Source organism: Thamnophis sirtalis, unplaced genomic scaffold (genome assembly GCF_051295495.1).
Source record: "Thamnophis sirtalis isolate CommonGarterSnake01/CBP01778 unplaced genomic scaffold, rThaSir2_p1.2 scaffold_6, whole genome shotgun sequence".
Classification (NCBI taxonomy): domain Eukaryota; kingdom Metazoa; phylum Chordata; class Lepidosauria; order Squamata; family Natricidae; genus Thamnophis; species Thamnophis sirtalis.
The window spans coordinates 23,784,939-23,798,708 of record NW_028261386.1 but is presented as its reverse complement, the minus strand read 5'-3'; the positions used below and the strand labels follow the sequence as shown (position 1 = coordinate 23,798,708).

The 13,770-nt window shown below is 41.8% G+C and overlaps 1 protein-coding gene across 5 annotated transcripts in view; it reads left to right on the top strand.

The window, feature by feature from the left end:
* Positions 1-13,770, top strand: part of OTOF (otoferlin) — a 182,055-nt gene that overhangs the window by 75,048 nt on the left and 93,237 nt on the right. For all 5 annotated transcript variants that reach the window (XM_087717423.1, XM_087717420.1, XM_087717421.1 and 2 more), the window contains exons 4-5: positions 9,367-9,466; positions 12,423-12,604. In XM_087717423.1, coding sequence (XP_087573549.1) covers positions 9,367-9,466; positions 12,423-12,604 — 282 coding nt within the window. The remainder of the gene's footprint in view (positions 1-9,366; positions 9,467-12,422; positions 12,605-13,770) is intronic.

Sequence of the window (13,770 nt, the reverse complement as noted above, 5' to 3'; positions counted from 1 at the left end):
TCTGGTGGCACTGATAATGTTTCCTAGATTGGTAATGAAATGTCTGCAAGAGAACCACCAAGCTCACAGACCACCAAGGACCCTACATATCTAGCATGGTCAAGAGTCAGCAGGGCAGAGCAACAAGGGTTTGACTGAGATCCAGAAACCAGATTTGTGGCTTCCAATGTGATCTTGGAGCTTCCTAGAGAACCTTTCTCCACTCATGATTTCTTAGCCTAACCTACTTTACAGGGTTGTTGTTGCAAGGATAAAATGGGAAGAGCCCTGCCTGTACATTCCCTAAACTCCTAGAGAAAAAGTAGGTTATACATATTAACAATACACTTTTAAAGAATTAAAATTATTTCCAAAATCAAAGGCAGAATGCCACTGAGTACCATTTACCACGGAACATGAATAGGAGGCAATTATTGTAATTATGTTGTGCTTGGAGGCTTCCCAGGGGCATTGTTAAACAAAGAGACACTGGACTAGATGGCCTTTTGGTCTGTTCTATCCTTCCATATAAATGTTCTTCTTTACGGTTTATGGGCAAGTTAAATCGCTATCTGTTTTCAACTTGAGTACCTCTGCTAATAAAGTATGCTTTGTTTTTCCTTTTTCAGCTAAGGACAGAAATTGCAAGTTGGCCATTTCTGTAAATTTAATTTTCTAATTTGCAAAGTGGGATAGCAATTCAAGGAATCCAAATTACTTGATTGTTGGTTTGTTTTTTAAACGGGGGAAGTGGGGCCTGGGGTGACTGTTGTTCTGCTATGTGTAGGGAAACTTTGTGCCCTCACCTCGGTCCATTGTGCCTAGTTTGCAGAGCAAGTACAATACAATAGCAGGGTTGGAAGGGACCTTGGAAGTCTTCTAGTCCAACCCCCTGCCTAGGCAGGAAACCAGGGGTGGGTTTCAACCGGTTCGCGGCGGTCCCCGCGAACCAGTTGGTCGGCGAACCTGGAAGTAAGTAACTTTCGGGAACGGCAAAGGGCCCACCCGCTCGCTCGCGCTCCTTACCGGTCTTTAAAGGCTTCTGCGCTTCCACGCAGGCGCATGGCACATACAGCGCCTGCGCGATTCTCCACAAGCAGCTGGATGGCACATACAGCACCTGCGTGAGTCTCCGCGAGCATCGCGCAGGCTCTAAGACGCATGCGTGAACTGCATGCGTGCACGAGGACGCCGCTGGCCCCGTTCCAACCGAACCGGTTGGAACGGGATTAGCAACCCACCCCTGCAGGAAACCCTATACCGTTTCAGACAAATGGCTACCCAACATCTTCTTAAGGACTTCCAGTGTTGGGGCATTCACAACTTCTGGAGGCAAGCTGTTCCACTGATTAATTGTTCTAACTGTCAGGAAATTTCTCTTCAGTTCTAAGTTGCTTCTCTCCTTGATTAGTTTCCACCCATCACTTCTTTTTCTACCCTCAGGTGCCTTGGAGAATAGTTTGACTCCTTCTTCTTCTGAGATATTGGAACACTGCTATCATGCCTTCCCTAGTCCTTCTTTCTATTAAACTAGACATACCCAGTAGCAATCCTACATCTCCTATCATTTTTTTTAATGAGTTAACACAATGTTATATAAAAAACTGAAAACAAATAAGTGTTCGTATGCAAAGATCAGCAACCAAGAAAGAATACAAACAGGTGGAAAGCCAGCATTTAGGATGAACTTTGATGAAAGTCACTGATAGGAATAAAAGGGTTTCTTGAAGTATGTTCAGAACAAAACAAAAAAAAAAGAATCAGTGTAGCACCTGCTCAGTGAAGTTTGAAAAAACGCTAACAAAAAAAGCAGGGAGAGTTACATTATTCAGTTCTTTTTTTCTTTCAGAATTCCCCAGGACAAAAAGATGTGCTTCACCATGAAATTGTGATGAGGAAGGTGAACAAGTAGAATAAAGCTTGCAATTGATAGAAACATAGCGAGGAAATACCTCTTTACTTTGAATAAGTTTAAAGGCTTATATGGGCTGCATCCTAGGGGACAGAAGGATAATCTCGGGGAATCCATATGCATCATCTTTGATAAAACCCAGATAATTGCAAGATGACTGGAAAATGGCAAATAGACTCTTGTCTTCAAGAAGAGGAAAAAGAAAGTTCCAGTCTGACTTTGCTAAGCATCTGAATAAATCATAAAGAGTTTGATTTGTAAGCATGCTGAAAATAATATGGTAGCTATTAGATATTATCTCCAATTTGTCAAGAACAAATCTTGACAAATCTCATTTGTCCCGAGGTGGCGCAGTGGTTAAATGCAGCACTGCAGGCTACTTCAGCTGACTGCAGTTCTGCAGTTCGGCTGTTCAAATCTCACCGGCTCAGGGTTGACTCAGCCTTCCATCCTTCCGAGGTGGGTAAAATGAGGACCTGGATTGTTGTTGGGGGCAATATGCTGACTCTGTAAATCGCTTAGAGAGGGCTGAAAACCCTATGAAGTGGTATATAAGTCTAACTGCTATTGCTATTGCTATTGCTATCTCATTTATCTCATTTTTTTAAAAATCAGAAAATTCCTTAATAGATTGGCATAATATATTTTCACTTCAGCAAAGTCTTCTCTCAGGTAACCCTGACTACACAGATAAACCTCCAGGGGGCCTCAACTACTCTATAAAAGAATGGAAATGACCAGCTGTCTGCAAGGAGTATAAATCCTTTCATTCCCTACCATCCAATCAGAGCTGAGGAAGCTTCTTGGATGAGAAGTGAAATGTCTTCAAAGAAAAACAAGGAAGTCCAGTTGCCTCTTGAAAAAGCAGTTTTGGGACAACCATGACCTGGATGACTGAGAATCTCCATAGACATTTGTCCAATAAAGTAATGGTTAAGTTTAACTATGTGAAACATGATTTAGGGGAAAGATGATAGCCTTCTTCAAATACCTAAAAGAATGTCACACAGGAAGTCAAGGCTTATTCTTTCTTTTTATTTTGGAGTGAGGTCTCATCAAAGTACTAATAGTTATGTATCTTTGCCTCAATGATGATTGCACTGGCATGCTGGAGAGACTTTGACTTAATGTTTAGGCTCTGTTGGGGTCTGAGTCAACAGCAGTAACTTTAAGAGAGATCTAGGAGTCCTGATGGACAATCACTTAAGTATGAGTCAGCAGTGTGCAATGCAATCTTAGGTTTCATTAACAGAGGAAAAGAATAAAGATAACATGAAATGTTATTACTGCTATATACTGCCTTGGTAAGACCACACTTGGAATACTGCACTCAGTTCACAATATAAAAATATGTCGAGACTCTAGAAATAGCAATAGCAATAGCAATAGCAGTAGACTTATATACCGCTTCATAGGCCTTTCAGGCCTCTCTAAGCGGTTTACAGAGAGTCAGCATATTGCCCCCAACAATCTGGGTCCTCATTTTACCCACCTCGGAAGGATGGAAGGCTGAGTCAACCCTGAGCCGGTGAGATTTGAACCGCTGACCTGCTGATCTAGCAGTAGCCTGCAGTGCTGCATTTAACCACTGCGCCACCTTGGCTCTTAATTGTTAAGAAAGAGAGCAGAGTAGAGCAACAAGGATTATAAGGTGCCTGAAGGCTAAAATATACGATGAACAGATGCAGGAGCTGGGCGTATCTAGTCTAGTGAAGAGAAGGACGTGACATGATAGCTGTCTTCCAATATTTGAGAGGCTGTCAGAAAAAGGGAATCAACCTAATTCTCCAAAGCCTCTGAGGGTAGGACAAGAAGCAATGGATGGACTCTTAGCAAAGAGTGGTCCAACGTAGAACTAAGGAGAAATTGTCTGACAGCAACAACAATTAATCAGTGGAATGCTTTGCCTTCAGAAGTTGTGGATGTTCCATCACTGGAGGTTTTTAAAGAAGAGATTGGACAGCAATTTGTCAGGAATGGAACAGGTCTCCTGCTTGGCAGGTGATTGGACTAGAAGACCCCAAAGTCCCTTCCAATCTGTTATTCTGTATTCTGTTATTATTAAAATATAGCAGTTCACTTATTGGCTGGTGAAAAGCAACCAGAGGTACAAACATCTGCACTATGGGCATTGGATTGGCTTCCAATAGTTTTTCAGATGCAATCCAAAGTGCTGATTTTAAGCCATAAAGTTCTTTATAGCTCTACTAATTGTGCTGTCTGTTGTGTTCTTAACAGCCAAGAGTCTTCTTGATTACTGAGGTTACAAAAGGGAGAAATAAATAAAGCACTTTAGTTTCAGAAAAGCAGAATCCAATTAAAAACCTTCCTAACAGTAAGAATATTTGACAGCAGATCCAATCATTCAGGTTGCTAATATGCTGTTGTTCACTGAATAGGTTCGAGCAGGAGCTACATAGTAATATTACTGGAGGCTTTCATTTAAATTCTTGGTCTTGGTCTAAATTGGTTCCGTCTCTGGGACCAACTACTTTGTGAGCTGCTGAAGCCCCTCCGTTGGCTGCATTCAAGCAGAGGCAGAACGATGATTAGTCAGGGATGCTTCAGTTTAGATTTCTGTACTAAACAGAGTGTTGGATTTGATGGTCAGATACGTCCTTCTAACATCTTGTTTCTGTAATTCTCCAGTAAGCTTAGAATGCTTCTTTTTGATCTTGTCACTCTGGTGGCCTTAAGTAACCATCAAATTTCAGCTGCAGGAAACAGTGAAAAAGAAAGACAGGTGTTTATCAAAATTTAGTATAAGCTGATATAGGCAGTACCTTAAAACCCAGAAACAGGCCAGTCTACTTGCAAGACAATAGGGACCACAATGTATGCATTATTCATAGTACTGCTGGTGAAATGAAACTAGCAAACATGAGCTGTTCATTTTTTAATAGGCTACATGTTACTTTATCTGTCTACAAGCAGAACAAATGCTGTCACCTGTCAGTTTCCCCAATACAAATGATAGATGAATGAACTTCTGCAGAGGACATGATGATGATGATGATGATGATGATGATGATGATGATGATGATGACGACAATGATAGTTTTTTCCCCATTTCTTGAAAGTAGTAGCAACTGCATATCCTCCCCTATTGTTTCATCAAAAATTTTAAGCTGTTATTTTTTTTTAATTCCCCACTCTTCTACTCCCCATCCCTGGAATTCTGCTCCAGAATATTGCTATCCCTCCTGCTTTCTATCCAATTCTTAAAACCAGGTTCCCCCCCTTCTTTTTAATCTTTTTACCCTCTTATCCCTGTTTCTCAAGAGAATATGAAACTTGAGTATCCTTACCTGTCAATCGTTCCTTTCTTGACTTTTATTTTCATTGCCCTTCCTATTTTCTGTTGGTTTCCCCGCATAATTTTTGACTATGTGCTTTTTAAGGCTACAGAATGGCCTGATTTGGCATTTTAAAGCAATATCTAATGTGGAGTGGTAGAAGGGTGGATAAGATGGAATCATTGCACTTAACTGATTTTTAAATAAGCCCATCAAATATAGATAGATTCAGGGGACCTCACTGAAACTCTATGCTCAATGGCAATGCACGTATAGTTTTCAGCACTAGACTTTGGAATACAAATGGGAGTCAGATTGATAGATGCTTTGAAGATCATTATGTAATCTGACTAACCATTTTTCAGACCTGGAAGCCATCTTTTACATTTGGGCCTTCATACCCCAGAAGGAACCATTAAATCAGATTGGTTGGGTTCACCCAATAGGCTGAATGGGCTTGAACAGCCTGTGGTTCAACAAGTCTTCACATCTTGCATAACGTGTCATTGTGTTAAAGTGTAATATCATTTATTTGCTTGCAGATAGAATACTTTGGAAACATAACAATGGGTGTTTATTTAACCTAGTTCAATTTTAAACAATTGACTGAAGCTACCAACTGTGGGGATCAAGCAGTGCATCAAAACAAATACCTAGACATCTTCAGTTGTGCTGCAATTCATAGCATCAAATGTAGTAGCTTGATCATCAACCAATTTCGTTGTATTTAAGTACAATGACAATAAAGATTATACTTATACTTATTTCTCAGTTGGGCTTGGTAGTGCTTTAAGAACAATGGTGGGTTCTGGATCCCGTTCCATCTGGTACGGTTGGAATGGGCCTGGCGTCGCCCACATGGACACACATGCTACACGCATTATTGTACCTGCATGCGATGCCTCCGCAAGCCTCCGCAATACTCCAGCTACTTGGCGGAGCATAGTGCAGGCACCTTAGGCACCATGCACATGTGTGGAAGCACCAAAGGCTTAAAGGACAGATAAGGAGCTCGGGAGGGCTCCTCTGGAGCACCAAACAGGAACGGTACCCGGTGCTTCGGGCAGGCTCTAGTACGCCCGTACCGGAGCGTACCTCCTGCAACCTACCACTGTTTAAGAACTACTCTGCAGCGCCACTCAATGACTTCCCTTACAAATGGCTGTCCCTTACACTCTCCAATAGACAGGGGTGGGCTTCAAAATTTTTAGCAAGTGGTTCTCTGCCCAGTTGCTGGGTGGATGTGGCCATGGTGGGCCTGACCTATTTGGCATCTTGAACCACTGGGGGAGGCGTTTTGGCCCCCTGGAGGCCAGAAACACCTATTTCCCGTTTCTGACCCTCCCAAACTTTCAGTAGGCCCATTTTTAACCCCCCCCCCCGAGCCTCTGTGCATGCCCTGCACCTACCTGCATCCAAAACAGACCACATGAAGACTCCTGGGAGGGGCAGGGTGGGTGGGGCCAGCCAGAAGTGGGTTTTGGGGGTTCTCCAAACTGCACAGAATCTTAGCTAGAGGTTCTTCTGAACTCCTGCGAACTCCCAGCCGTCTACCCCTGCAACAGAGTGACTCAAGAAGGTGTCACCAGGTGATCTGGATGGGCTCCAAGGCTGGTGCAGCAGGATGGAGAAAGAGAGACACAGATGTTTAATTAGGGTATGTCATTATAATTAATGGTATAATTTCTTCTGACTTTAGCTTTGGTGGAAAGGGCAAAATCATATCTGGCACCATGTCCAAATATTGATATTGCAGTCAGAAGCTGGCAAGATAGCAACATGGTACTATTAGTCACAGGGAAGTCTGGAGAAGTGGGACATGTTTTGTAAATGCAATCTGTAGCTTCCCTGAGGCAGACTGCACTTAAGCACTTTTGCACAACAGCTAGCTGAGGGTTCCCGAATGTGCATATGGGATAAAAGGAAGGATTGCTATTGTATTGTAGCTGGTGAATCTCTCTCTGCTGCTGGAATTGCTTATATGAATAATCCCTCATTTCACCTTCTGTGACTATCCCAGATAACTTTCTGTAAGAACAACCAAAAGGGACGCGGTGGCTCAGTGGCTAAGATGCTGAGCTTGTTGATTAGAAAGGTCGGCAGTTCGGTGGTTCTAATCCTTAGTGCAGCGTAACGGAGTGAGCTCCCATTACTCTTCCCAGCTTCTGCCAACCTAGCAGTTCAGAAGCATGTAAAAATGCAAGTAGAAAAATAGGAACCACCTTTGGTGGGAAGGTAACAGCGTTCCGTGCCCCTGCAGCATTTAGTCATGCCGATCACATGGCCACGGAGACGTCTTTGGACAGCGCTGGTTCTTTAGCTTTGAAACAGAGATGAGCCCGCCCCCTAGAGTCAGGAACAACTAGCACACATGTGCGAGGGGAAACTTTACCTTTAGGAACAACCACATGAGAGGATTTATTTAAAAAGAGGCAGGATCAAGTAAAGCTTCCTCCCAAAACCCTTCCCCCTGAGCTGTTTTTCACTTCAAATATTATTTGAGGGATCATTTATCTGTATTTGCATATTATATACCATTAGTTTCTCTCTCTCTATTTTTGTGCTGTTCTGATCTTGTCACTGTTCTCCTCTAATGCTTGCTTCCTGCTGTGTTTAAGTTTCTAGTCCTTAAAGGCATAAGGGCGATATGTCAGTGGAAAGAGGATCCACTATGCACACTGTTGTTATCATTCCAGCAATTCACACAGGGAAATAATTCCTGCCTGCAACCTTTAGAAACTGCTGGCAACAAGAATAGAAAATTAATCATTCTTTGGATATATGGACAGGGCAAAGCTCATTGGGAGAGTATCTGTATCATTTTCAAAAGGTCCTGCTTTCAATCTTCAGTATTTCCAATTAAAGGGGAGCTGGGGATGGGAAATAACTTTCTTTGCCAGAAATCCTGGAGCGTAACTGTCTGTCAAAGCTGACAATGTAGGCTAGCGGAATCAAAGTCTTTCCTGAGTGAAGTCAGCTACCTGTGTCCCTAATCACTTACAGTTATGTACCAGTCTATCTTCAAAATGCTTGCCCTTCAACTGGATTTGCACAATACACCAGACTAGGCTAAAATGAGCTTTGATAGCAATAGCAATAGCAGTAGACTTATATACCACTTCATAGGCCTTTCAGCCCTCTCTAAGCGGTTTACAGAGAGTCAGCATATTGCCCCCAACAATCTGGGTCCTCATTTTACCCACCTCGGAAGGATGGAAGGCTGAGTCAACCCTGAGCCGGTGAGATTTGAACCGCTGAACTGCTGATCTAGCAGTAGCCTGCAGTGCTGCATTTAACCACTGCGCCACCTTGGCTCTTGATAATTTGGTTTAGTGTGTGGTGTGAACCTGATGGTTGTGTAAAGTCATAATCTAGTTTATTTGCATATGTCACCTTCTCTGAACAAAGCAATTGTACTTTGGTAATCCAACTTTATTATTTTCCTGCGCTCCAAGATCACTGCAGAATGGGATTGTAGCCAAGAAATTAAAACACGCTTGCTCCTGGGGAGGAAAGCTATGGCAATTCTAGACAGCATACAAAAAAGCAGAGACATCACCCTGCCAACAAAAGTGTGTATAGTCAGGGTTATGGTTTTCCCAGTTGCAGTGTATGGCTGTGAAAGTTGGACCATAAGACAGGCTGAGCACTAAAGAATTGAGGCCTTTGAACTATGGTGCTGGGGAAGATTCCTGTGAGTCCCTTGGACTGCAAGGTGATCAAACTGATCAATCCTAGAGGAGATCACCCCTAACTGCTCTTTAGAAGGCCAAACCCTGAAGATGAAACTCAAATACTTTGGCCACCTAATGAGAAGGAAAGACTCACTGGAGAAGAGCCTAATGCTGGGAACAATTAAGGGCAAAAGAAGAAGGGGACAACAGAGAATGAGGTAGCTGTGTGGAGTCCCTGAAGCAGTCGGCGTGAGCTTAAATCGACTCCAGAGGATGATAGAGGACAGGAAGGCTTGGAGGAATGTTGTCCATGGGATGGCGATGGATCAAATACAATGTTGCAACTAACAACAATAACAAATCCAACTTTAGAGTTTAAGAAATCACACAAATGCAAGTTTATGCTGTCTCTCCCCTTCTTGCTATTTTTTTTCCCTACAGGAACCTAATAATGCAGAAGATTTGTTTTCTAAGAATCTCACTATCTTTTCTGCTTGCTTTCTAGACTCATTGGTATATTCCAGATGGTCCTGCAGAAAGTGGTGGAAGAAGGACAATTGAATGTGACGGACACCTTGATCGATGACAACAATGTGTCAATTCAAGTAAATATTGTAGCTTTGCCCAAGAGGAGGTGGCACCATTTGTATTCTGTCCATGGTCTTCTGAGATGATTGATTGGGTTTTTTTCTTTTACTCCAACGATGGTGTTTCCATAATACTTAGATAAGCAGTTGTGCATCCAGATCAAAATCCAACCTTTTGCATAGCTTTTTTCACTGCCTATGGATGGAGATGATAGACACTTGTCCTGAGATTGCATTGTTCATGGGAAAGGGGTAAGGAACAATTTAATAGCAATAGAAATAGCTTTAGATTTATATACCACCCCATAACTCGGGTTACTTTTTTAAGCATTATTTCCATATTGCCCTCAACAATCTTAGTCCTCATTTTATTGACCACGTAAGGATTGAAGGCTCAGTCAACCTTAAGCCCCATCAGGATCAAACTCCAGGCTGTGGGCAGAGTGAACCTGAAATATTGAATTCTACCACAGCACCTCTGTTGATTTGAAAATCAGGTGCTACAATATAAACCTACCTTTGTTGCTTATTTCTCAGTTTGATCTGGTCTTTATGCATTCATGTTATATTGAACCTATAGTAGAGTCACCGTTTGCTGACACAAACCTTTCCCCAATGAAATCAAGTCACAGGTTGCATACAGTTGACTTTAGGCAACTATGAAAATAATTGGGGATTTCAAATCAGTCCTTGTGGATATTTGTAAGCCCCTTGCTAAAGTCTTTGCCCAACTCCAGTTCATATGAATGTCAAGTTCATGTTTAAACCTCCTCCTTACATCATGAAGAAATGTTTAAAAAGGTCATAGATCTTTTTTTTAAAAAAACAACTATAGAATCATGTTCTGACTGTATAGTCCAGGGGTCAGCAATCTGCAGCTCTGGAGCCACATGTGGCTTTTTCATCCCTTTGCTGCAGTTCCCTGTTGTTGGTTAGCTCCACAATTGATAGGGCTTTTAGTTAGGACAGATAGAGGAAAAAGAATGCCGTGCTAAGAGATGACTCTATGGTGGGGGAATTGGACTTCCGGTTGGCTCCAGAATTGAACAGGGGGCTTCTGGTTAGGGCCTTTGTGGCTCTTTGAGTGTTTAAAGTTGCCTACCCCTGGTATAGTCCATAGAGTTCCATTACACAAACGTCCCAGCTGTTCAAGGGTGCAACTTAATGGGTTTATTGAAGAACATGAAGGACCAGCATTTGAAAATAGTTGGATTTTTTAAAAACAGTGCAAGGTTCTCTCTCTCCCCCCTCTCTCTTTTTCTCTCTCTCTCTCTCAAATCAATATTTAATTTCTTTTTCAGTAAGTATACACAACAGGATGTATAGTAATATAAAAATCTGCTACTTTCTAAATTGTGTTTTAAAGTTTGCTTCTGCCTCCAAGTTTTTTTGTTTTCGTTTTGGTCACACTTTGTTTTCAAACATTGCTTTTACCATGACCTTACATTCACCCAATTTTAGCAATCAGAGCTCTTTAACCCCTGGCTAAAATCACCCAATGTTCTATGTCAGTATAGAAATGTTTGGGTAAGGCATGTAATTTACTACCTTATTCAGTAACCATGGGAGCCACACATAGAAAAGGAAAGCAAGTTAGGAACCTCCCTTCTATTCTCCCCCCCCCCCATTTCTGTTGTAGTTCAGCAGACCTGTGTGTGGATTAGCCGGACAAAGAGTCTGGAAAGTCATTTTGCAAAAATAGTTAATCAGTTTTACTGATTTGAAAGAGACTAGGGAGAGGTTGCAAAGCTGTGGATTTTGCTTTACTTTGTTTTCCATTGGAAAAGGATTTTTAATAAACGTTAAAAATTAAAATTAGACATAATCTGTTTGCAAGAAATTCACAAAAAAACCATATGAAAGTACTGGAATATCCCAAAATTGGGAAGTTATATACTTTACCACAACAAAAGAAGAGGGGAATAGCCCTATATGTAAAAGAGACAATAAATGCTAAACAAATTTTTAGGGATGCAGAAGGGACACTTTTGATGGTGGAGCTAACAATGAATAATAAACCGATAGCAATCTATGTACCAAATTCTACTCAAGAGGACTTTTATGGAAAACTCCATAAAAAAAAATAACAGAATTGGAATGTGAAAATATATGTATTTTGGGAGACTTCAATGCAATTACAGATGTGGAAATGGACTATAAAACTAGAAAGGTAAATAAAAAACAAGGAAGACACTCCCTAAGGTCTTTTTTAGAATGGCAGAAGAACTAGTTATCCAAGCCCATGGCAAGAGATACACCCCAAAGAAAATCAATATTCATTTTATTCAAATAGACACATGTCTTGGTCAAGAATAGATGTGATATGGATGACAGCGGAACTAAAAGCTAATGTACAAAACATAAGTATAGAAATAAGTAATTGGGTGGATTATAATCCATTTTCCATTGCTTTCTGTCACTGAACATATCACCCCCGTCATTGGTGTATCTCTGGGGAGGAATTGCAATGGAGGTTGCAATTTTAAGCTTTTATCTTGACGGCAGCGGAAGCTTTTGGCGCTTTTGCTGACATGACCCCAGAGCAACTAAGAGATCATGATCCCAAATCACCCATTAAAATACTGCTTGCTCCATAGAGAGTAAAGCTTGTGAATAAGAAATATATGACACCAATGAACCTCTATTTAGATTAACCCATTCTGCAATAGGCAGGCTGACATCAGTGATGATCGTCAGTGCAAAGCATAGATGAGGACCAATTTGACTTCCATTCAGAAGTGCTGCCATCACTTGGTAAATTTAAATTTGACATAGGGTACTCTGTTTGTCAAGGAAAATATCCACTTAGTAATACTTTCTGAGTTTCAGTCCATGAAATTCTGCAGGACAGCGATGTTTTACCTGCTTTTTTGGAATACTATAGGGATGGGACTATCCTTGCCCCAGGGGAAAATATGTTTGCAAAGGACAAGGAGGTTCATAACTGTGTGCCTGTGATTTGTTTTTCTTTCAGACCAGTGTTTCCATTGAGATTCGGTACCAGGCCATGGACGGCAGTGTTGGGGCTTGGAATGATGATGAATTCTTGGAGAGTCCCAGGGTCCATCCAGATGGTGATCCCTATGAAACCGATATCCTGCTTCCCAGCCACAGGCAGTCAAGCAAGACCAGCACTGCAGAGAAAGCCTTCCGGAGGTAAGGCTGTCTAACCATTTTCATGGTGGCGCAGTGGTTAGAGTGCAGTACTACAGGCTATTTCTGCTGACTGCAGGCTGCCTACAATTTGGCAGATCGAATCTCATCAGGCTCAAGGTTGACTCAGCCTTCCATCCTTCCAAGATGGGTAAAATGAGGGCCCAGATTATTGGGCGCAATAGGCTGACTCTGTAAACCGCTTAGAGAGGGCTGTAAAACACTTTGAAGTGGTATATGAGTCTAAGTGCTATTGCTATTTGCTAATGTCAAACGTACAATAGAAATGCTCTTGTGGAGTCCTTGGTGCTCTCTGAGCTTGGTAGTTTGCTTGAAGACATTTTGTTACCTACTTGGGTAATGAAATGTCTGCAAGCCAACAGCCAAACTCAGAGAACACCCAGGACTCCACAGTACAACCCTGAGCTACAGTTATTCTGTTCCGTTGAAAGATGCACATCCCAGAACTGTGTCCTGTATCTGCTAATCCTGCCAATGGATTTACTAACTTACCTGATTTCAGATTGTCTGTTGAAAAAAAAGTCAGACTAACTGCTCTCCAAAACTGAATCACTGGGGATATAGCATGAAAATATATTGCTTCAGCAAAGACTCGCCTGCATCTGAACAGCTTAGATGTTGATGTTCCTGGTGATGGTCCCAAGGAAATAATTGATCTTGGAATCTTAGTACAAATTCAGGGTGAAATTAATTCCCCTTCCCTACTGGTTCGTAAATGTGAGCGCAGATTTAGAAAGCATGAGAATGTTTCCAAAGAAACTTCTAGCAAAATGAGCTGCAGTGGCGCAGTACTTTTAATGCAGTATTGCAGACTACCTCTGCTGCCTGCAATTTGGCAGTTCAAATCCCACTAGGCTCAAGGTTGACTCAGCCATCCATCCTTCTGAGGTGGGTAAAATGAGGGCACAAATTGTAGGGGGCAATAGGCTGACTGTAAACTGCTTAGAGAGGGCTGTGCACGCACTGTGAAGTGGTATAGAAGTCTAAGTGCTATTGTTATTGCTATAATCTTTGTGTCTTAGAGCATCTAACCTAAATGTTGTAACTGCATTCATGAAAGAGGCCTAAAATTTGAGATTCAGCATCATTGCATTTTGGATTCACCCTTTTGCAGTTTCCCCAGGATATCTGTTGCCAGTATGTTTCAA